At 38.1% G+C, this 22,471-nt stretch overlaps 2 protein-coding genes across 2 annotated transcripts; one reads left to right on the top strand and one right to left on the bottom strand.

The window, feature by feature from the left end:
* The first annotated feature begins 297 nt into the window (after positions 1-297).
* On the top strand, positions 298-8,560 carry Gmer (GDP-L-fucose synthase-like protein). Its single transcript, XM_028188330.2, has 6 exons — positions 298-628; positions 1,213-1,327; positions 1,906-2,108; positions 2,831-2,970; positions 3,592-3,720; positions 6,890-8,560. The coding sequence occupies exons 1-6, from the start codon at positions 477-479 to the stop codon at positions 7,123-7,125; spliced, it is 975 nt and encodes a 324-aa protein (XP_028044131.2). The 5' UTR covers positions 298-476; the 3' UTR covers positions 7,126-8,560.
* A 432-nt stretch (positions 8,561-8,992) lies between these two features.
* Positions 8,993-22,157, bottom strand: LOC114253510 (glutamate dehydrogenase, mitochondrial). Its single transcript, XM_089728447.1, has 11 exons — positions 21,811-22,157; positions 20,561-20,684; positions 20,260-20,367; positions 19,611-19,703; positions 17,234-17,320; positions 14,641-14,807; positions 13,683-13,820; positions 12,500-12,661; positions 11,317-11,521; positions 10,398-10,540; positions 8,993-9,408 (listed from the first exon to the last, which is right to left on the bottom strand). Exons 1-11 carry the CDS (start codon positions 22,063-22,065, stop codon positions 9,292-9,294), a joined length of 1,599 nt encoding a protein of 532 aa, XP_089584573.1. The 5' UTR covers positions 22,066-22,157; the 3' UTR covers positions 8,993-9,291.
* Positions 22,158-22,471: the final 314 nt, after the last annotated feature.

Consider the following 22,471-nt stretch of genomic DNA (forward strand, 5'->3'; position numbering starts at 1 on the left):
CGAGCAATATCACCTGGTGGAAGATAAGATCTTCCTTTTGTCGTTAAAACATCTCCAAAAAATCAAACAAATTAATCTTTTGCAATCGTGTGAAGTCACAGCTGTTACTTTATATTACTAATATAGACAATATTGTTTAATGTCATTTAAGTTTATTTTATTCAATTTCAAAAATTACAAATCCAATTGCTTTCGTTTTATTTCATTATTCATGAATTCTGCAATTTTTCAAAAGTCTGGGCTGTATGGGCTTTGTTAACTTTGCTTCTTCAAAAGAGGAATTAAAAGTTGTAATGAAACAGCTGAATAAACGAGCATAGATTATACACTTAATATATTTGAGTAAACGAGTATCATGTAAATACACGAATACGTCGCGTCGTCTATAAATTGAAATTGCCATATTTTTTGATAAGATTGTATTTCACTCAGGTTGTCAAGAGGGCAAGAAGCAACGTCGATTTATAACTATAAAGATGAGTGACGGAAATGTTGTTCTTGTGACCGGAGGCTCCGGACTAGTTGGTCAAGCAATAAAGACAGTTATAGAGCGCGACAGACAGAAACGAAATAGTGATTATGATAGTGAGACGTGGATATTTAGCGGTTCCAAGGATGGCGACCTCCGGTACGTTATCAGTCTCTGATAAGTTTGTTTTGTGTAGTAAACGAATGTATCTATAATTGCTTAATTAACTACTAGTTTGTAAACGGACTCGCAGTGTTCCTTGCTTTTATATGTTGCAACATAATTCGTTAATTGGTTTAACATGAAAAAAACCCATTTTAATACTAATCATACTCATTTGGGAATTCTTTTTTTCATGCTACGTAATCCCAACAATTTTTCATAACATTTACAGTATGTCTTTAAGCTAACCATTCTGTCCCATAATATTTTTAATTTACAAAATGTTTTGCTATGTAGGCCTCTGATTATCATTATTAATGTAGAGTACCAGAATTTTTTACTCATGGTAGAATGTATTATAAGCATGCAATGCATTCGATTTTTATTCACTCTATTTTACTTGTTTCCACAGAAAAGTAGACGTATATTCTGGTTGAAGCCTTCAAGAGCATTAAAACATTAAAATTGGACTTAGATATTATGTTTTGGGGTGGGCCTCTGGGCTCTGATATGACGAACTTAGAGATTTCACTTTAAAATTAATTTTGATCTTCTTGTAATTATAAATTAATTATTTGCAGAGATAAAACTCAAACAGAAGCTCTATTTGATAAACACAAGCCTACCCATGTAATACACTTAGCGGCAATGGTCGGGGGACTGTTTCACAATATGGCACACAATTTGGATTTCTTTGTAAGTATATAAAAGTCTGTGTATGTATTTTGTGCACATACACAAAAAAGTATATTTGTCAAATCAACAACTTATAAATAAACATCTTTTTATTTTGAAACAATTTATTAAATGAGAATATTTTCATAATATTTAAATTTTAGACAACCTTTCCACACATTAATAATACACTCTGATCTATTATTCCATAGGGGCCAAAATGTGCAAAAAAAATGGAACAATAAAAGCTATCAAATTAGTTCTTTCCAATGAGTTAAAGCTTTTGGGTTAAACACTTAATCTGTTATATTTTATGTAAAAAATATATAAAATTTACTGAATAGTTAACAGTGGATTAATATCACTTTTAGGGTCTGTTCAGGAGCCATAAAGTAAAACACATTTGTGTAAAGATTTTTTATTTATTTATAATGAACCCAATAGCAGAATCATTTAAGATTGTCTATACATGCCCAAGACATATTTTATAATTAACTTTCAATTTTTTTATTATGATCTGAATTGACACAAGTTTTGACTATGCTTATAATTCATAGATAATTTATAAAATAGTAAAAGTGCATACATTTCTTTTTCAGAGAGAGAATATGTCAATAAATGATAATATTCTACAAGCGTGTCACAAATATAATGTAAAGAAGGTTGTATCTTGTCTCTCAACATGCATATTTCCTGATAAGACAACATATCCTATTGATGAGACTATGGTACACAATGGTCCACCTCATAGCTCGAATTTTGGATACAGCTATGCCAAAAGAATGATTGATGTTTTAAATCGGTAGGTGCCCACAATTGCTTATTATTAAATACTATGAGGTTGACATTTTAAGTGATATGTAATTGTTATAAGGCATAAAGAAAGCTAGTTTACTTAAGACTGGGAGGGTCGAAAGCTTATCTGCTCACTTGAGAGCAGATAAGCATGATCGCACCGCCCCCCACCGGAGTAGAGTTCATTCATACTACCTGGAGCCACTGCGGTCATCCACAGTGCGTTTCCAGAGATCTTTTTTGCCACGTACCATCCGGCTATGGAATGAGCTCCCCTCCACGGTGTTTCCCGAGCGCTATGACATGTCCTTCCTCAAACGAGGCTTGTGGAGAGTATTAAGTGGTAGGCAGCGGCTTGGCTCTACCCCCGGCATTGCTGAAGTCCATGGGCAACGGTAACCACTCACCATCAGGTGGGCCGTATGCTCGTCTGCCTACAAGGGCAATAAAAAAAAAAAAAAGAATAGTCTAAACCAACAGTGTTATAGTATGTTATATGGTGATTGATTTATTCTTGTGAAATTTGTATTTTATAATCTGTTACCCTTGGCCCTCTCGTGGTGAGTTGTTATCCAACATTACTATGTTGAGGATATAGCATGGTATTCACCTATGGAAAACATTTCATCTGCAACTTCTAAAAAGAATCTACCATTTTTAAACAGAGAGGAACCTACATATTTTGTATAGCTTTCAAGAAAATAATATAAATGTATTGATCGATTTCAGAGGATACAATGAGTCTTATGGTTGTATGTTCACCTCAGTTATTCCTTGCAATGTATTTGGGCCATACGACAACTTCAGTTTAGAATCCAGTCATGTAATACCGGCTCTTATAAGGAGGATGGATGATGCTATGCAAAAAGGTACAATGATCATTTATTTAGATTTTTTGTTACTCATGTGTCTTTATTATGCTTGTGGTCTTACGGCTGACTTGGTAGCCAGCATCTAAGGCTAAATATTGATAAATCAGGACACAAAGTAGCATGAGGGTTGTTTTGGTGATTATATCACTAGATAGATTAGGTAGGAGGTGGTAAAATATATTTTTTATTATCTATTAAGGAATGTGATAGTGACTTGTCACTATCGCCTAGGGGTATCAGTAATGCTAACGGCACAGCAAAGTTGTTGCATGATGTAAAAAAATCTTTATTGTGATTGAAAGACACAGCCAAACTTATACATATGTATGACTCTATAATCTAACATGGCCTAATTAAGTATAGGATACCATGTTATGTAAATTAAACGTCATCTACTAAATTAGATTCCTCAGTGCTGGTGGTCTTCTAAATTCATTGTGCTGTTGTTTACTCATATATTAAGGGTAGATAATTCTCATAGATTATTATTGATGTGGTGTCTATGGACTGAATATGAACTGAACAATGGACTGAATGCGAGACGAGTTTCTCTGTTCCTCTGCTCTGCTGCTAAAGAAACGGAAGAAAGGAAATGATTCTCCATTAAAATAATTCCAGGTGATCCCACGTTTACAGTGATGGGAAGCGGCAAACCACTGCGACAGTTTATTTATTCATTAGATCTAGCCGAGCTGTTCATTTGGGTTCTCAGGAACTACAACAGTATCGAACCTATTATATTATCAGGTAACATATTGTCAGAATTTTAATGCCTCATATTATCAGGCATTTGACATCTAAGAAGTCGTCGTGGCCTAACAGGATAAGACGTCCGGCGCATTCGTGTTGAGCGATGCACTGGTGTTCGAATCTCAAGCGGGTACCAATTTTTGTAATGAAATACGTACTCAACAAATGTTCACGATTGACTTCCACGGTGAAGGAATAACATCGTGTAATCAAAATGAAACCCGCAAAATTATAATTTGCGTAATTACTGGCGGTAGGACCTCTTGTGAGTCCGCGCGGGTAGGTACCACCACCCTGCCTATTTCTACCGTGAAGCAGTAATGCGTTTCGGTTTGAAGGGTGGGGCAGCCGTTGTAACTATACTTGAGACCTTAGAACTTATATCTCAAGGTGGGTGGCGCATTTACGTAACCACTTAACACCAGGTGGGCTGTGAGCTCGTCCACCCATCTAAGCAATAAAAAAAAAGTGCATTTAGCATTTTCTTAATTTTTTATTTAAATTAAAATATCATTTCTAGGAATAGGTCGAATCGAATATTCATAATTTTATTTAAAATTTCCATACAGATGCAATTTTAAATGAATTTTTTTTTTAATGTTGCTAGCGCGTACTGTTATTCCCTACTTATTTCTGCCGTGAACTATCTCATCTAGGGCTTTCTTCTTGGATTTCTCGAGTCGTGAGAATGATAAAAACTAGTTTTATAGTTTTATTAGTCACGTGCTCCAATTGGAATGTTGAAAAAGCCGTTATGATATAAAAATTAAGACAACCTCATGTCACAAGGAGAGTGGAGACATTCACCTTTTCATGTTTATGGGCTTCCGTAAACATTTACAGCCGGGTGTAACATGCGCTACTTCACTGATACAAGCAAAAATGGTTACTAGTGTTGTGATTCAATAATAATACCACCCATCTAAGAAATAAAAAATAAAAAAAAGATTTGCTTTTTCAACTAAGGACGAGCTCTTTTATTTTTTGCTTAGATGGGTGGACGATCTCACAGCCCACCTGGTGTTAAATGGTAACTGGAGCCCATAGACATCTACGACTTATTCGCCACCCACCTTGAGATATAAGTTCTAAGACCTGTGTACTAAGTGCGAGCTATTTAACGTTCTCGATAGTGTAAAAGTTAACTCAAATATGTATGCAGTTAAAACAGCGACTCTAGCGGCAAAAGTAGGTAAAAGTTCCAACACCAAACAAATTTGAGTAAACTTTTACGCTATCGAGACCGTTAAAAAACTCGCTCTAAAAGCGCACAGATCGTTCGAACCTTCGCTTCCCCAGAACTCGATAATATGTAATTTCATGTCATCGAGTGAGCTCGATAAGTCGATATATTTAATGAAATTAACAAATTTCAACAAATTTTATGAAATATAATAATAATGCGAAATCGCGCGGTCACCTAATCTTTTAACTGTGCAAATTAGAAATCAACTTAAATTGGTTAGGTATATTATTATACCTAGTCAGGTCATAAGTATTGTCACACAGTAAAAACTTTTCTTTTAGAATGCTGGCCACAAAAAAGTTTATTGAATTCGAATTTCGAATTGTTCATGAAAATAAAAATGTATACTTTAGAATTTTACTCATTTTTAAATATGGAGTGGACGCTTAAAGAAGACCGTGTTGCAGTTATTGCGTTGCATCGTTGCGATTACGCGCCAATTCAAATTTTTAACATACTGAAAAATTTGAATATAACCAAAAGATTCGTTTATCGTACCATCAAACTATACAATGAAGACTCTAGTGTAGATGACAGGTCAAGAAGTGGTCGCCCTCAGTCTGTTAGGACTCTAGCAGTGATAAAAGCTGTGAAGGCGCGAATTCAAAGAAATCCCAAACGTAAGCAGAAACTGTTGGCCCTTCAGATGGGGTTAAGCAGAACCACGGTGAAAAGGGTGTTAAATGAAGACTTAGGGCTTCGGGAATATCGAAGAAAAACAGGACATCGTTTGAATGCTCGTCTAATGGACCTGAGACCGAAGAGATGCCGCGCTTTGTTGAAGCGGTACGCGGGAAAAAAATTCGGGAAATTCTTTTTTCGGATGAAAAAATTTTTACCGTAGAAGAGAGCTACAACAAACAAAATGATAAGGTGTACGCACACAGTAGTGAAGAAGCGAGCAACCGTATTCCGCGTGTCCAACGAGGTCATTTTCCATCCTCGCTCATGGTATGGTTGGGAGTTTCTTATTGGGGCTTAACAGAGGTACATTTTTGTGAGAAAGGTGTAAAAACAAATGCAGTTGTGTATCAAAATACAGTCCTGACGAACCTTGTGGAACCTGTTTCTCATACCATGTTCAATAACAGGCACTGGGTATCCCAACAAGATTCGGCGCCAGCTCATAGAGCGAAGAGCACACAAGACTGGCTGGAGGCGCGTGAAATCGACTTCATCCGGCACGAAGACTGGCCCTCCTCCAGTCCTGATTTGAATCCGTTAGATTACAAGATATGGCAACACTTGGAGGAAAAGGCGTGCTCAAAGCCTCATCCCAATTTGGAGTCACTCAAGACATCCTTGATTAAGGCAGCCGCCGATATTGACATGGACCTCGTTCGTGCTGCGATAGACGACTGGCCGCGCAGATTGAAGGCCTGTATTCAAAATCACGGAGGTCATTTTGAATAAACTTTAGTGTCATAAGAATCTATGTTTTTTTAAGTTCATTTTGGTATATGAATGGTTACATAATGAATAAACTTGTTTCAATTATTTCACATTAAACATGTGACAGAATTTATGACCTGACTAGGTACATATATTTTTAGAAACATTGTAAATCTCAATTATATAATAATATTAGCTGACCCAGCAGACTTCGTAGTGTCTCAATAGATAAATAAAAGACCTAAACTTTTGTATAAAATAAACTTGAAACAAGCAAAAGGAATCCGTCCGGCGGGGAAACATCAAAGGAAAAACAAAATTTTCATTTTTATTTAATTCCGAACATTTTCATATTTAATCTACCTTTTAAACCTTTTCTGGACTTCACAAATAATTCAAGACCAAAATTAGCCAAATCGGTCCAGCCGTTCTCGAGTTTTAGCGAGACTAACGAACAGCAATTCATTTTTATAAATATAGATAGATAGAATTGAGAATTGGTATTTTAATTTTGCACAAAAATTACAGTTGACGAAAAGGACGAAGTAACGATAAGCAGAGTGGCGGAAATGATTAAGCGAGCCCACGGATACGGCGGAGATATTGTCTATGACACGACCAGAGCCGACGGCCAGTACAAGAAGACCGCGTCCAACACTAAACTCAGAACTTTGTATAAAGATTTCGAATTTACACCTTTCGATAAAGCTATAGACGAGACAGTCAAATGGTTTAAATTGAATAAAAATAGCGCTAGACTATAAAGATAATTATCATATTTTTTGTGTGTAGGCAGCGGCTTGGCTCTGCCCCCGGCATTGCTGAAGTCCATGGGCGACGGTGACCACTCACCATCAGGTGGGGCGTATGCTCGTCTGCCTACAAGGGCAATAAAAAAAAAAGTGTGTCTTGCATGTTCTCCGATACGATAAATAAAGGATTCACGCAACGTGAAAAAAAAACCAATCCAATTATTAAACAGCATTGTAACTTGTAGTTTTAGTAAGCATAGAGCTTAGTTTGTTTTTTTACGATAAAGGAAAGTAAGCTAAGTACGTTATTTCATCGCTGAAATTGTTTTATATGAGTGCAAACATTGAATATATGACAAAAAAAAATTAGAAGTGTCCGCTTGTTTGAGATTTGTTGAATTAATATAAGAATTTACAAGAAAACCAACGAGTATTAATGTTTAGTTTACAAAATTATTATGCTATTGCGTAGCTTTTATCGCGAGATTTGAGCACGGCGACCGAATCAAGAAATTCCGTAACGCAAATAAAACCTAACACACCCCACTTCGCCTACCATGTAGCTCGCTCACACATTCATACGTTGCGCTTGTGTAGTGTTTGTGAATAAGCGCGCGGCGTGACGTCACACTGCATGAGCATCATGAAAAGTCTGCCCATCTCTCTCTCGCGCGGTCTAGCTTATAAGTGTAAAGGGGACAGTTAATGTTTTGCTTTTGTTAATGTTTATAAACATAGCGTGGTCTTATTTTGTTATTGTTTTAATATTAAATTATTATTGTCTAATTATAATTAAGCAATTTCGAAAAAGGGCACATGTCGCATATTTTGTCAAATACGTTTTTTCATATACATGTAGTTTTGAGGCTTACCTACACCCATTTTATAATAATTCCAGTAATTTTCAATTGCTAATTAACACTAAAATATATCTCAAAAGTTAATATTTTAAATTTTACACTGCTTTAGAAAATAATCAGTTTTTTTTCATTTCCTGAACATTTTACCATTTCAGAGATGTGCCCTTTTCGAAATTGCATAAGTTGATAAAAAATGCTATGCAATAGCTTTACCGTGGTAGCCCCTGAGTGCCACACGTGTTTTTTTTTTTCATTATAGTTTTTGACGCAATAAGTTCCAAATTATTTAGAGTCTGATAATTATTTGCCTCGTCCTTAAAGATAAAGTTAAAAGTGAAAGGTTCAGAAGGTCCATGGGCATGAATTATGCGCGGCACACTCCGATAATGTTAAAACAATTTCAACGTTAATCAATTTCTCGTAAATTTTGCACTATTATGTTAATAACCTATTATCAACGATGTAGCCTAAGCATTCATTTAAACAAAACTCAATTTAATATTCAAAATCAGTTTAATCTGCAAAATATTTATTATTAAATTAAGCAATACGAATATGAAAATGTACAATAAAAAATATTGCTAAAATGTTTTTTTGTTTTAATTATTGTTAGTAAACAATCAAACGAGTATTAAATAAATAACTTCTAGGTTGAGTTCAGTGGCCAATGGAATGGAAAACTTCCTTGATGATATAAAAAGAACCGTTTTCGCTAGGGCGAATAGGTTAGTGATGGAAATCCAACTTAGCCTAAAAACTTAACCTTCACAATTCAGACTCGGACCTTAAAAGGTTAAGTCTGTTCGAATCCAGTTAATAGTACAACTCTTCATTATTTGTTAGTTAAATTTAACCGTCCATCTTAACACTTCGAGTGCGAGCCGTCGGTAGATCGATTCTCTATAGTGACAGACTATTTGCACAGTTTGATTGAAGGTATTAGGTATCGACCTGTACGCATATATTATCTTAGCGCACGTATGTATAAAATTTTTAATAAGTTAAAAATAACCATTTCAAATTATTTTGCTGTGAATTTAGCATTGATTTTATATATTTATTATGTAAAACTTTTTTACAAGGACTTTTATTCAAAAACCCTTTAGCAATTTCTGCAAAATATGTGAAAATAAGCTCAGCACTAAACGGGTAAAGTATTCCAAGGTAAAACGTGATAAATATTTAAAAAAAATCGGTAAAGGCGTTTAGACACTCAAATTACAATACGTTTTAGCTTTACTTCGCTAAACGCAAGGTCGTTCGTGTCATTTTCTAAATTATAAGTATTGACATTGTCACGGACAGGGCTCGCAGTTTGTCAGAAAGCCAAGCCGTGTTCGTCGTAGGTGACGAAGATTTTTTCTATAGCAGTGACGTAGGCCGCTGTACGTAGATTTAAGCCTAGACTGTGGGATTTTGCAGCATGCATTACATTCTGCAAATGAATTAAAAAAGATTGTATTAGTGAAAATGATGTTAAGTTAATTATTCATTATTAGGCTGAAAAATCTCTCTGAAAAAAATCCACTGAAAAATTCTCAGTAAATAACCACCATTTTACTGAGATTATATGTCATCCCATATCATCTCATTTTCACAAAAATACGAATATAAAATAAAATAAGACATGACCTAAAGGGCTTAGTTACCAGGTCATAAAATCCCTTAAAACAAATTACAAATTAATATGACATGACGCGTTATGGTTGGTATTAAAATGGTAGATTTATATTTCATTTATCATGAATATGTACGCGTATTGTGAGTACACACGAGTAGGTAGCACCATTCTGGCTATTTGAATCGCGAAGCAATCCTGCGATCCAGGTTGAAAGAAAAAACGGTCGTTACACAATAGAATTGAAATTTCGATTTCTTGTATTCGTACCGGCGACGTCTCGTTGTGTCGATGTGTTCCGGCAACGACTTCAAATTAAATGAACCTTGAACTCTTTGCACTTGCAATACGATGAAATAGCTTATGTATGTTATCGAAGAGATTAACAGTTGCGCCTTTTTTTTCTACCTAAGCTGATAGCCTTGAGAGGTTATATCAACGGAACCTTAATTAGTAGGTGAGCTCACGGGGCTCAAACCTGATGACGTTGCTAACACGAACCCTAGCAAGAGCCGTGCTTCGCAGAATATACCACCGGATCGGAAACGCGATCCACTGAGAAGATCCGGCGATAAAATTAAGTGGGCTGTGTCTGAGGGTTTACTCGTCGAGCCCTTCGTCGCAAGCGACGGGTTCGACGAGAACGATGACCGGTGCTTGAAGTACCTAAAAGCACCGTAAGTGGATCGGGAGGATCCGAAATGACGTGTTTGGGGCGACGTCGACTGCTTTCCATACAGTTGCGCTATTAGCATTGTAACATACTTAATCTATGTTTTTCACCTAACGAATGACAGTTGACGTACTTTACAAGCGTTGGTCATAGAGTACTCGAGCCCAGAGTTGACAATGTGCTCCTCGTTGGCGCCGGACATCAGCGACTTGAACAGCGGCGTGGGTCCCATTTTCGCGTCGATATTGGCCGCTTTTAACGACTTTTCAACGGAATCTGGAGTTAAAATTTTTAAACTTCAATTATGTAATTGTTCTTTTGTTTTAAATATTTCATTAATAAAAATCATCAAAAATACCAATGTTAAAATGCATTTGTGTAGAGGAAGCGAGCAGTAAGTACCTATTATGAATTTTTTTGTTTGTTTTTTATTGCCCTAGTAGGCAGACGAACGTAGGGTCCACCTGGTGGTCAGTGGTTACCGTCGCCCATTGACTTCAGCAATGCCAGGGGCAAAGCCGCTGCCTATGTTTTATACCGTTGTATGTTTTATAAGCTTTAGTTATCACCTTAAGTTTGCTGTAAGCTCGGTTCGTAACAATTTTTTTTTTCAAAGCTTTTTTTTATTGCTTAGATGGGTGGACGAGGTCACAGCCCACTTGGTGTTAAGTGGTTACTGGAGCCCATAGACATCTACAACGTAAATGTGCCACCCACCTTGAGACATAAGTTCTAAGGTCTCAACTATAGTTACAACGGCTGCCCCACCCTTTAAACCGAAACGCATTACTGCTTCACGGTAGAAATAGGCAAGGCGGTGGTACCTACCCGCACGGACTCACAAGAGGTCCTACCACCAGTAAATTCTCCTAATGTCATTTAAATATTAAATAGCACTCTGTATAGGCACATAAATACCCAATAAGACCAATCAGACATGTCATAATTACCTCATAGGGCCGACGAAAGATACATAATTATAACGGCGATGGAAGAACATTACCCTCACTCTTTGTCGAGCAACTAAGGAGTGATAGAAATGTAGATGTCACCTAGTAATGCAGTATTAGAGTCTCGCCAGAACTTGATACTCAATTTCCCGAAGCTGACGTGGTTGATATTCTTCAAGAATTCGAAGTATGAGACGGTGACTCCGCCCGCGTTCGCGAGCAAGTCCGGGATGACCAGGACTTTCTTGTCGCGGAGGATCACGTCCGCGGCCGGGGTCGTTGGACCGTTCGCGCCTTCGCCGATAATCTTTAATCAAATCAATACGACTCAACTAATGACAACGGACAAAACTTTTTAAACAATAACCCAATGTAAGCTATTTTAAAGTATTTATAAGGTGATTTAGTCCGATGCGTATTATAGTTTTATAGTGTAAGTTGATGTATAACATAATATGTGCGTATTGTGTTGCTTTCGTTTTTCTTCTATTTTAAATTTCTAAATTTCTCTTCTCTGTTCACTTTCTACTTATATGTGATTTTGATTATGGAAATATATTTGGTTATTGCTTTAGCTATATATTTTAAAATATTATATGTTTGTATTGTACTGTTTGTTTCCCAAATAAATAAATAAATAACTATAGAAAAGTTCTTCTTCCATCATAAGATCTCGTCTCAGCATAATATTGTTTTCGTGCACCTAAATAGCACTATACGGCAATATAAAATAAGACCTGCGTTACATCGGAAACTTAAAAAACAAAACTCATAGACATAGATAGCTTGCCTTCGTTTGCCGCTAGGGGCGTTGTTCCAACTCCATACAAATTTCGTCTTTTCGCATTAAAAGTGTACAATATCCAAAAATATTCGAAATTGAGTTAATATGCGGAATCATTTGGTATCACCAGTATTTTTCTCATAAATATACTGTCAAAAGAACGTAGTTTAGTTTTAGTTTTTTTTAGTTCCCCTATATTTTGACTACTACTAACAAAATTAATACATAATTTTATCTTACTTTAAAAGACAGATAATGTATCTGGTAAAAAATAAAAAAATAATGTCGCAAAGATGATTAATATTAAAAATATCACATATTAAACCTTTAAAACACTCTCCTGTAAAATTAGTAAGTTTTGAGATTATACAGTTTTAATGCGAGAAGACGATTTGAGATAACTTTTACGCGATCTGGAAATTAAAAACTCGCATTAAGCACAGAGACTATACAGGTACAGATCCTAATCTGTTTTTGAAATAAAGAACTAGCCCTTTGTACCTTACAGTTCAGTTTGGCTGCGACCTGTTGTGAGAGAGTCTTCTCCATCGCAGCGACGACGAGGATGTCGCAGTTTTCGTATAAGAGATCCGGGCCCACGTCTTTGGCGTTCGGGTAGCCTTTAGCGCTTCCCTTGTTCTTCTGTTTGTACTGCAGTAACTCCTGTTCCCCAAATGATTTTATTTAATCGAATTCTATCTTTTGTTCATTACGGAAAACTATGGTCCTGGCCCACCGAACGCCATCTATTACAAGACTAGCTTTTACCCGCGACTTCGGCCGCGTGGCTTTTTTTCTTTTTTCCTACATAAGCTGATAGCCTTGAGAGGCTATTTTAGCTTCACCCTAGCGTGTGTAGGTGAGCTCACGGGGCTCAAACCGGAGTGTTGCTAACACTGGCCCTAGCAAGAGCAGTGCTTCGCAGAATCTACCTCCGGATCGGAAACGCGACCCACTGAGAAGATCCGGCGAAAAACTCAGTGGGCTGTGTCTGTGGGTTAATTCGCTCGTCGAGTCCTTTCTCGCAAGCGATGGGTTCGACGAGGACGGTGACCGGACCGCGTGGAATAGTTACTTTGGCATAACGCAAAATTCTACCCGCGACTTCATTTATGTAGAAAGTGAAAATATTCTTGAATAATAGAATGTTAAGGAGCTATTTAAGGTAATCACACTTTTTAACCGACTTCAATAGAGGAGGTTATCAATTCGACCATCACTTTTATCTATGTATGTTCACCGATTTTTCGAGAACGCTTGAACCGATTCTGATAATTCTTTTTTGTTTTTTTTTATTCGAAATTCAACCTTCAAATCGGTCCAATAGTTCCTGAGCGCGTTCAACTAAATAAACAAAGAAACTCTTCAGCTTTATAATATTAGTATAGATATATGTACGAACAAACTTGGTCTGTGAATGCAATTCTCATTAGTCATTAGGATAAATTTAATGAGCTCAAACTTAGTTAATATTAAGGGCTTCTTTACTTTTACTAATTCGTCGTCAGAACACCGTTGAATGCCGTGCACACAATTGAAAGAAGAATGATTACAAGTGAAGAGTACAAAAATTAGGTACAGTCTTGCGAATCGTCCTGCTAATTTATGTGTATTGTCTATGCGTCCTGTCTTTGGCGTTTGGCGGCAGAAACCATTAATGAAATATTATCAACAACCGGCTAACCACAGTGTTTAACCCTTCAGGTTTGTGGAGGTTGCAATCAGCTTCTAAAACCCCGATGACTTTGACTCCGTGCTGCTGAAGGTAAATAGCAGCAAAACTGCCCACGTTGCCGTAACCTTGAATAATAGCTGTTTTGCCCTGAGAAAACATTTATTTATTTATTTTTATTATATATTTATTTCCTGGGTGGGTGGACGAGCTCACAGTCCACCTGTTAAGTGGTTACCGGAGCTCATAGACATCTATAACGTAAATGGCGCCACCCACCTTAAAATATGAGTCTTAGCGATAGTCGACGACGAACAACGCCGGTCTCCGTGGTACGGCGGCCCTACCAGGCCGCCCGGGCGGTGCCACTGGTGTTCCGGGATACCCCGCTGGGCCAGAACCAGCCTGCCGGGTCGGAACGCGATACACCGCCGACCGGGAGAACGAAACCCTAGCTTATGTTAATACAAAACTATGTATGTCCATTTTGATATATAAATTTTAGTTTTATAATCACAACAGCGTGTTTATTTGTATAGAGATACCTAGAGCAATTTATGAGCATCGATATTTCTATCGCATCATTTTACAGCAAAGCACGGCCCTCGTGTTGTGGTAAGCACAATAAAACAAGTAGCCGTGCTATCTGATAAAAGACGAGTGAATTCGATGGAAGCGGGTCGCTCCTGTCCCGTACGTAATTACTCCCTTTTTTTTTTATTACTTTGATTGGTGGACGAGTCACAGCCCACCTGGTTTTAAGTGGTTACTGGAGCCCATAGACATCTACAACGTAAATGCGCCACCCACCTTGAGATATAAGTTCTAAGGTCTCAAGTTTAGTTACAACGGCGCCCCACCCTTCAAACCGAAACGCATTACTGCTTCGCGGCAGAAATAGGCAGGGTGGTAGTACCTACTCGAGCGGACTCACAAGAGGTCCTACCACCAGTAAAAATACCTCACATACCTCGAAGCCGGGCTTCAAGCCGATCTGTTTCATCCAATGCTCGTTGTGAATAAAGTTACTGATGGTCATGAAGACTCCTCGGCCCGTGGCCTCCACCCGGCCGTGGATGCCGCCCCCGTTGATGGGCTTGCCGGTGACGCACGCCGCAGCATTTATATCTTTGTAGCCTGTTTATTTACGATGAATCATTAATAATAATTTTTTGGAACAAAGTTCCTTATGGGACGATGCGGAGGGGTACCCTAACCGGGAAAAAACGTCCGTAACGTAAGATTTTTTTAGTTTTTTTAGATTACTATCTAGTTTGTTATCAACAGATGTCGCTGCAGGTAAATTCAACAATTCCTGAATCGCAGTGACCAGATGTTACAGATTTAATAGAGGTTCCTATTTCTCCTGCTAAATCATACATACCTGGCGTAGAGGGATACCGCGATCATGCAGGCGGTTCCACCCGGGCGAGGCTACTCCATTGCACTGCGGAGTGGTTGACTCTTGCGATTATTTTTATTTTATCAATATAGAAATCATAATAAAAATGTATACCCGAATAATTATTTTGTTTATACCTCGATAAAAACTTAAAATTAATATTTTTATCATAATATGGAATTTCGTTCTGTTATACGAAATTGAGAAAATATATTTAAAAAAAAGATTTTATTGATGAAAGATTTCACGACGACAATGACGGCAACCGTGCTGTGTGGGATTAGGAATAGGACTGACTAACTAGGGAGGGGATTGTTCTCTAATAAAGGATCATAAGTGCTGATACTATTCGGGAAAGGTGATGATGAAAGCAAAGCTAGGAACCAGAGGGTATCATAACAGTTCCTATCCGGTGTTCCACGATACCACACGTATTTTTATTTATTTTCATAATACATTATAAAGGTACCAATTTTAATTGTAAATGTGGTTTTAATAATAATAATAAAACAATGGCTATAATACTTACTAGATATCTCCGTCTACCTTTCTAATAATTTAAATATATTGTACATATATGACAAACTGTTTAATTCGGATAAGACGGTTTGCGTTTGCTTCCTCTTAAGGTAGGTCGACGTCGCGCAAAACACGTCATCTCGGATCCTCCTGATCCACTAATGGTGCTTTTAGGTATCCCAAGCACCGGTCACTGTCCTCGTCGAACCCGAAGGGCTCGGCGAGTAAATTAACCGACAGACACAGCCCACTGAGTTTCTCGCCGGATCTTCCCAGTGGATCGCGTTTCCGATCCGGTGGTAGATTCTGCGAAGCACCGCTTTTGCTAGGACCAGTGTTAGCAACATCGTCAGGTTTGAGCCTCATGAGCTCACCTACTAGCCCTGTGACGCCGATATGGCATCTAGACCATCAGCTTAAGTAGGAAAAAGGTAGACTGGAAGAGATCGGCTTTAGAATGAAGTCTGCTAATCGATAGTTTTTTCAAATGAAAGGAGATAAACTACTATAATTCGTAATCAGACAAAAATATGATCAGCATGACCCGACTAATGACTTTTAGTTTGTTTTATTTGTATACGTCGTTTTGTAATTTTACCAGAGAATATCAACACCACAAACAGTCACAAAAGTATTACGTTCTGATACTTCAATTCCTGTTATATATTTAAATTAATACAAAAGCCAAATTTTATTGGCTACATTGATAGATGATATAAGTTTTTTGATGGCCGATTGCATGCAGCAGAGATGCGAATGTTGTAATGGATGTGTGGAGTACGAGAATGGATAGAATATGGAATTAATATGTTGGAGGAAGTCTGAAAGTGGCACCTGTGACAGAGAAGCTGAGAAGTGCCGGCCTTGTAGTCGTCGTGGCCTAACGGATAAGACGTCCGGTGCATTCGTGTTGAAGCGATGCACCGGTGTTCGAATCCCGCAGGCGGGTACCAATTTTTCTAATGAAATACGTACTCAACAAATATTCACGATTGACTTCCACGGTGAAGGAATAACATCGTGTAATAAAAATGAAACCCGCAAAATTATAATTTGCGTAATTACTGGTGGTAGGACCTCTTGTGAGTCCGCACGGGTAGTTACCACCACCCTGCCTATTTCTGCCGTGAAGCAGTAATGCGTTTCGGTTTGAAGGGTGGGGCAGCCGTTGTAACTATACTTGAGACCTTAGAACTTGTATCTCAAGGTGGGTGGCGCATTTACGTTGTGGATGTCTATGGGCTCCAGTAACCACTTAACACCAGGTGGGCTGTGAGCTCGTCCACCCATCTAAGCAATAAAAAAAAAAAGTACGCGTTTGGGATGGTATGGACATGTGATGAGACGAAAAGAAAATGAGGTTGGTAAGAAAGTGTAACTATGAATGTGGAAGGATATAAAGGAAGAGGTAGATCTAAGAAGAAATGTATGAATTGCGTGAAAGACGATATGGGTAAGGGGGGAGTGAGCGAAGAAATGGTATATGATAGAAGAGTATGGAAACAGAAAACATGTTGCGCCGACCCCAGGTGACTGGGAGAAGGATAGGATAATGATGATCAGTTTTTTGATGGCCGATGAAAAATAATTGTAGGGAACCGGGCGAATTGTAGGGCCGGGCGAAACGATGGTGACAGTTTACCAAGCGTCTTGATGTAGGTGTCCACGATCCAGGACATCTCCCGACCGGACGTGTTCACGTCGGGTGCTGGAACGTCGATGCCGGCACCTGCCATTGTTTTATTCATAAAAAAAATGCATTCCATGTTAATAGTAGGATAAGTAGTGTAATTGTTTGTTTATTGTAAAAATAATAATATTGCCCTTGTTGGTAAACGAGCATACGGCCCACCTGATGGTGAGTTGTTACCGTCACCCATAGACTTCAATCCTAGGGGCAGAGCCAAGCCGCTGCCCTACCATTAAGTACTCTCCACAAGCCTCGTTTGAAGAATGACATGTCATAGCACTCGGGAAACACCATGGAGGGGAGCTCATTCCATAGCTGGATGGTACGTGGTAAAAAAGATCTCTGAAAACGCACTGTGGATGACCGCAGTGGCTCCAGGTAGTATGGATGAACTCTACTCCGGTGGCCAGCAGTGCGATGGTAAAATCGAGATGATGGTATCATCTCGAATAATTCCTCAGAGCACTCCCCATTGAACATACGGTACAAAATACAGAGGGAACCGAAGTCCCTCCGCAGACCCAGAGGTTCCAAAAGATTTCCTTACATTATAAGTTAGATTGGTTTTCGTTATCGTGTTTTTTTTAGTTAGTTAGTTGTAAGAACCATTGTATACAAATTCAGCACATTTGTCTTACTTAGTCGTAAGCACATGGCTTATATTGCAAGCCAGATTTTGTTTTTTTTACTTGTTGTAATTTTTTGTGTATCTTTTTAGCTTGTGATCTGTATTGTGTGCCTAATAAATAAATAAATCAATTAATCTATCGGAAGTCGTGGATGCTATCAGTTCATGTTATGCTTTTCGCGATATTAATGCAGGAAAATAAAATACTGTATACGTTTAGATACTGTATATTCTAACACTTTGTAGACCAATTGTCCTAGTTGTGGTGGTCTACTGGTGGTAGGACCTCTTGTGAGTCCGCGCGAGTAGGTACCACCACCCTGCCTATTTCTGCCGTGAAGCAGTAATGCGTTTCGGTTTGAAGGGTGGGGTAGCCGTTGTAACTATACTGACTATACTTAAATCTCAAGGTGGGTACCGCATTTACGTTGTAGATGTCTACGGGCTCCAGTAACCACTTAACACCAGGTAAGCTGTGAGCTCGTCCACCCATCTAAGCAATAAATAAAAAAGTTGTGGATCAGCGAAACTGACTCTTCACGGTATTCACATAAATTTGTCTCTTATTGCTCAGCCTGTCGATGTACATCGTCTTTGATCGTATTGCACCGCTCAAGCGTGCAGTACGTACGTACGTAAGCATTAAATACGTACATAGTAGGAGTGGGTGATATAAATCGTATATAGATTCAATATCTATATATCGCAGCAATATCGTTGAATCCGATATCGCCCCGCACGAAATCTATATATCGATATCAGCCGATACACGATATTGCTCGATGTGATGCGCATCGCCATATCGTACCGATTCGTGAATCGACATCTATATTTCGATATCAGCCGATACACGATATCGCTCGATGTGATGCGCATCGGCATATCGTACCGATTCGTTAATATCAGCAATATTCGTTTGGTTCGTATCGAATCGGCCAGAGTGAGTGAGCGCACGATAGGGATATCATGTGATGAATGAAACAGAAACAGGCATTATCCATACAATTGTAAACCTTATATTTAAGTCCATATGTCTGTAGATTATTCTTAGCGTATCAGCAGGATACAATTAAGGAAAGAAGTTTCAACTTTCAACCCTAACTTGAATGCAGTATAGCCTATTTGCATCGTTGAATTTAATTTCACGCGCTTTGACCTTGAACTAGAATTTTTCGACAAGTGTTTATAAATACTTAAAAGTTTTTTGTGTTTGATTTTTAAAGTACACATTTTTCTATTTTTAGTTGAATCCAAATAATTGAGTTTATTTCTTGTGTTTGTATTAAACTTTTGAAATCTACACTCTTTTGGTATATTTTGTAATTTTAAATTAAGACACAAAATACTAAAAACTGAAAATAATGTAGCCAGTCCTAAGCCTGGTAAAAGCATGAAGGAAAGTTTTTTTGATATTTTTATTTTCATGTTCTTTTTATTACTTTAAGATCATATTATAAATTGATATCAGAAAACCAACCGTATAACGTTGACTTAAATCTATATCTACTACGATATTATATCAGCGTATCGTTTCAAATCTCAAATATCATGAATCGAGAAAATCTACTAGCATCCATCAATATATAGATTCAGAAAATATATAGATTCAATATCCGATATTGATCCTCGATATATAGATACGATTCGATACGCGGCAAAACCGATATTACCCACTCCTAGTACATAGTACTGTCTACTTACCGATATAATTCTTCTTCGCAAGTTCTAAAGTATATCTTCTCGTTATTCTCTGCAGTTCAGCGATAGTATATTTTTTTGGGTTTATCGCTACACCTATATTCATATTTTAAAGATTACAGTAAAGAATAAAGTAATCGTATTTTTCATTGGCGTACAAAATACTGGTTCTACTAGTGGTAAGGCGTCTTGTGAGCCCAGACAGGTATGTACCACCACCCTGCCTATATCTGCCGTGAAGCAGTAATGCGTTTCGGTTTATAGGGTGGCACAACGGTTATACAACAAAGAGAGTGCAACACAGTGTTGCATTATCTTTTAGCTCACTTTTCTCTAGCGTGGCTGTGAGCTGGATCAAACTAACTTCATCTGGTTTCAAGCGGTTATCAAGACGTTAGAATCAGTCAAGTCAGACACGAGGCGACGTCCCAATAGCAACCCTAATGGTTATTTCTATTGTATCTCCAAATCGCCTTCAGCGGCGATGGCGGGATAAAGCCAGAGGTGAGACGGGAGATGCTAACATTCCGAGTGACGACATTTAGATTGTGATATCGATGGGCTCTGATACGACTTTACAGGGGATGAGCCGTTCGCTCATATATTCATCTACTAACCCTATATGAAACCTGACAAGTAAAATATTTCTGACCTCCTTTAGAGCCCCCAAACGGTATGTTAGAACAAGCACATTTGTATGTCATAAGAGCCGCAAGCGCTTTCACTTCCTCCAAATTCACTTGGTCAGAGAATCTAATGCCTTGAAAAAAAGAATTTGATTATGTGATCCTCGTCAAACCAAACGAGTTCGATAACAATATAATTTATTTAGATTATAGGTCTGCTACAAATAAATAAATTTTGTGCTTTTTAAATTACCGATGCCGAGAATTTAAATATTTCATCATCAAAACTGATTCAGATATGTTTTATTATTATTGTTGTGGTATTACCTCCTTTACAAGGTAATCGATGGACGCTGTGTTGAGATCTGTAGCCGTGAATCATTTCGTATTCTCCGTTCTTCCTTTGCAAGGGGAATTCGAATTGTAAAGAGCTATTGCAAGAGCCCATTACCTAGAGACAAATTATTTAGTCAGTACATAAGACTTACGTCAGAACAGTCCCTTGTTTATGGTCACACTTGGGTCAATAACTCTAACTGCCGTGTAGTCACTAGATACATTAGATTTTATTGTCGATAATCCCATTCTCACGGATCGTTTGGAACCTCTGGGTCTGCGGTGGGACTTCGGTTCCCTCTGTATTTTGTACCGTATGTTCCATGGGGAGTGCTCTGAGGAATTGTTCGAGATGATACCGTCATCTCGTTTTTACCATCGCACCGCCAGCCACCTGAGTAGAGTTCATCCATACTACCTGGAACCACTGCGGTCATCCACATTGCGTTTTCAGAGATCTTTTTTGCCACGTACCATCCAGCTATGGAATGAGCTCCCCTCCATGGTGTTTCCCGAGTGCTATGACATGTCATTCTTCAAACGAGGCTTGTGGACAGTATTAAGTGGTAGGCAACGGCTAGGCTCTGCCCCTGGCATTGCTGAAGTCCATGGGCAACGGTAACCACTCACCATCAGGTGGGCCGTATGCTCGTCTGCCTACATGGGCAATAAAAAAAAAATACATTCATAGAGTTGTAAAGTACTCTTCGCCCAGATGGAGTAGGCCAATAAAACGCTGATGTTCGTAATTCCCATTGTATATTGTTCAAGCAGGAATTTCTATTTTTTGTTTAGAGTAGTAACTAATCTAGCTAAGGTATTAAAATATCTTAAAATGATAGACGAACCCAGGTATCATTCGGTGTACCTGGAGATCGCAGACATCATATCGTGATAGCTGCCAGTGATCTTGAGATACAATACGTATGTCCCAATAGTATTTTAAGTTAACTTACCCTTCAGACCGAAACCCATGTATGCTTTTTGGCAAAAATAAATAACATTGTGGCTTAGAACCAAAATAATTCTTAACAGAAACTAATCTGTGAAAACTGTTATCTGAAATGAATATTTCAGGCGAAGGGGTATCGGTATAGGGTGTTCACTTAGGCAAGTAGCCTATAAAAACTGTCAAATATGCGACATGAGCTCAGCTTCCCGCTGTAGCAGTGCTATGGGCATTACATTTGACATTTTGGTTAGACTTTTACATTGTTTCGTGTTATGAACAAAAACGCAACCTTCAAAATTCCGGAGACCCGCTGCTTCCTCTTCTTATCCGACAGATGAGTGTATTTCTTTAAATACTCCTCGAGGCTTGGTTCGCAAACTTTAACCGCGTTGTGATAGAAGTACTCGACCATCCTGTAAAAACTGGGATCCGGGTCGTCGACTATGGCTCTCAAATGCTCCGGTATTTCGTAACGCCTAACACTTAACCGGACAGGGTTAAACAATTTGTTCAATAAGTTAATTTTGTGTGTTTTAACGAACATCTTTCACCGAATATCTGTTAGATTTGACAACACTAATGTCTGACTGAAGGGAGTTTGATGACGTTTTTTTCTGTTTGCAGTTTCTTTGAAAACAGTTTTTCTGCATCGTTGTATGCATGTAGGCAACCACACGTACTCAGGAAAGCAAAGTCAATTTAAAAGCTCACGAGTACTCATTGAAATTGCCTGGAGACTTAAATTACACTAAAAACTATAATTAGTTTTTCTTTAAGTTTTTTCTTGTAAGGAAGGTCAGAAGATCATTAAGGCGTCTTATGTTTTTACTGTCACAGTAAGCAGACGAATATACGACCCACGTGACGAATGATCACCGTCGTGATGTAAAATTACAAGATACAACATAAGACTATAAAAAAGATTTCTTGAGAATAATTTGTATCATGGC

Source organism: Bombyx mandarina, chromosome 06 (genome assembly GCF_030267445.1).
Source record: "Bombyx mandarina strain Sakado chromosome 06, ASM3026744v2".
NCBI classification, from domain to species: Eukaryota; Metazoa; Arthropoda; class Insecta; order Lepidoptera; family Bombycidae; genus Bombyx; species Bombyx mandarina.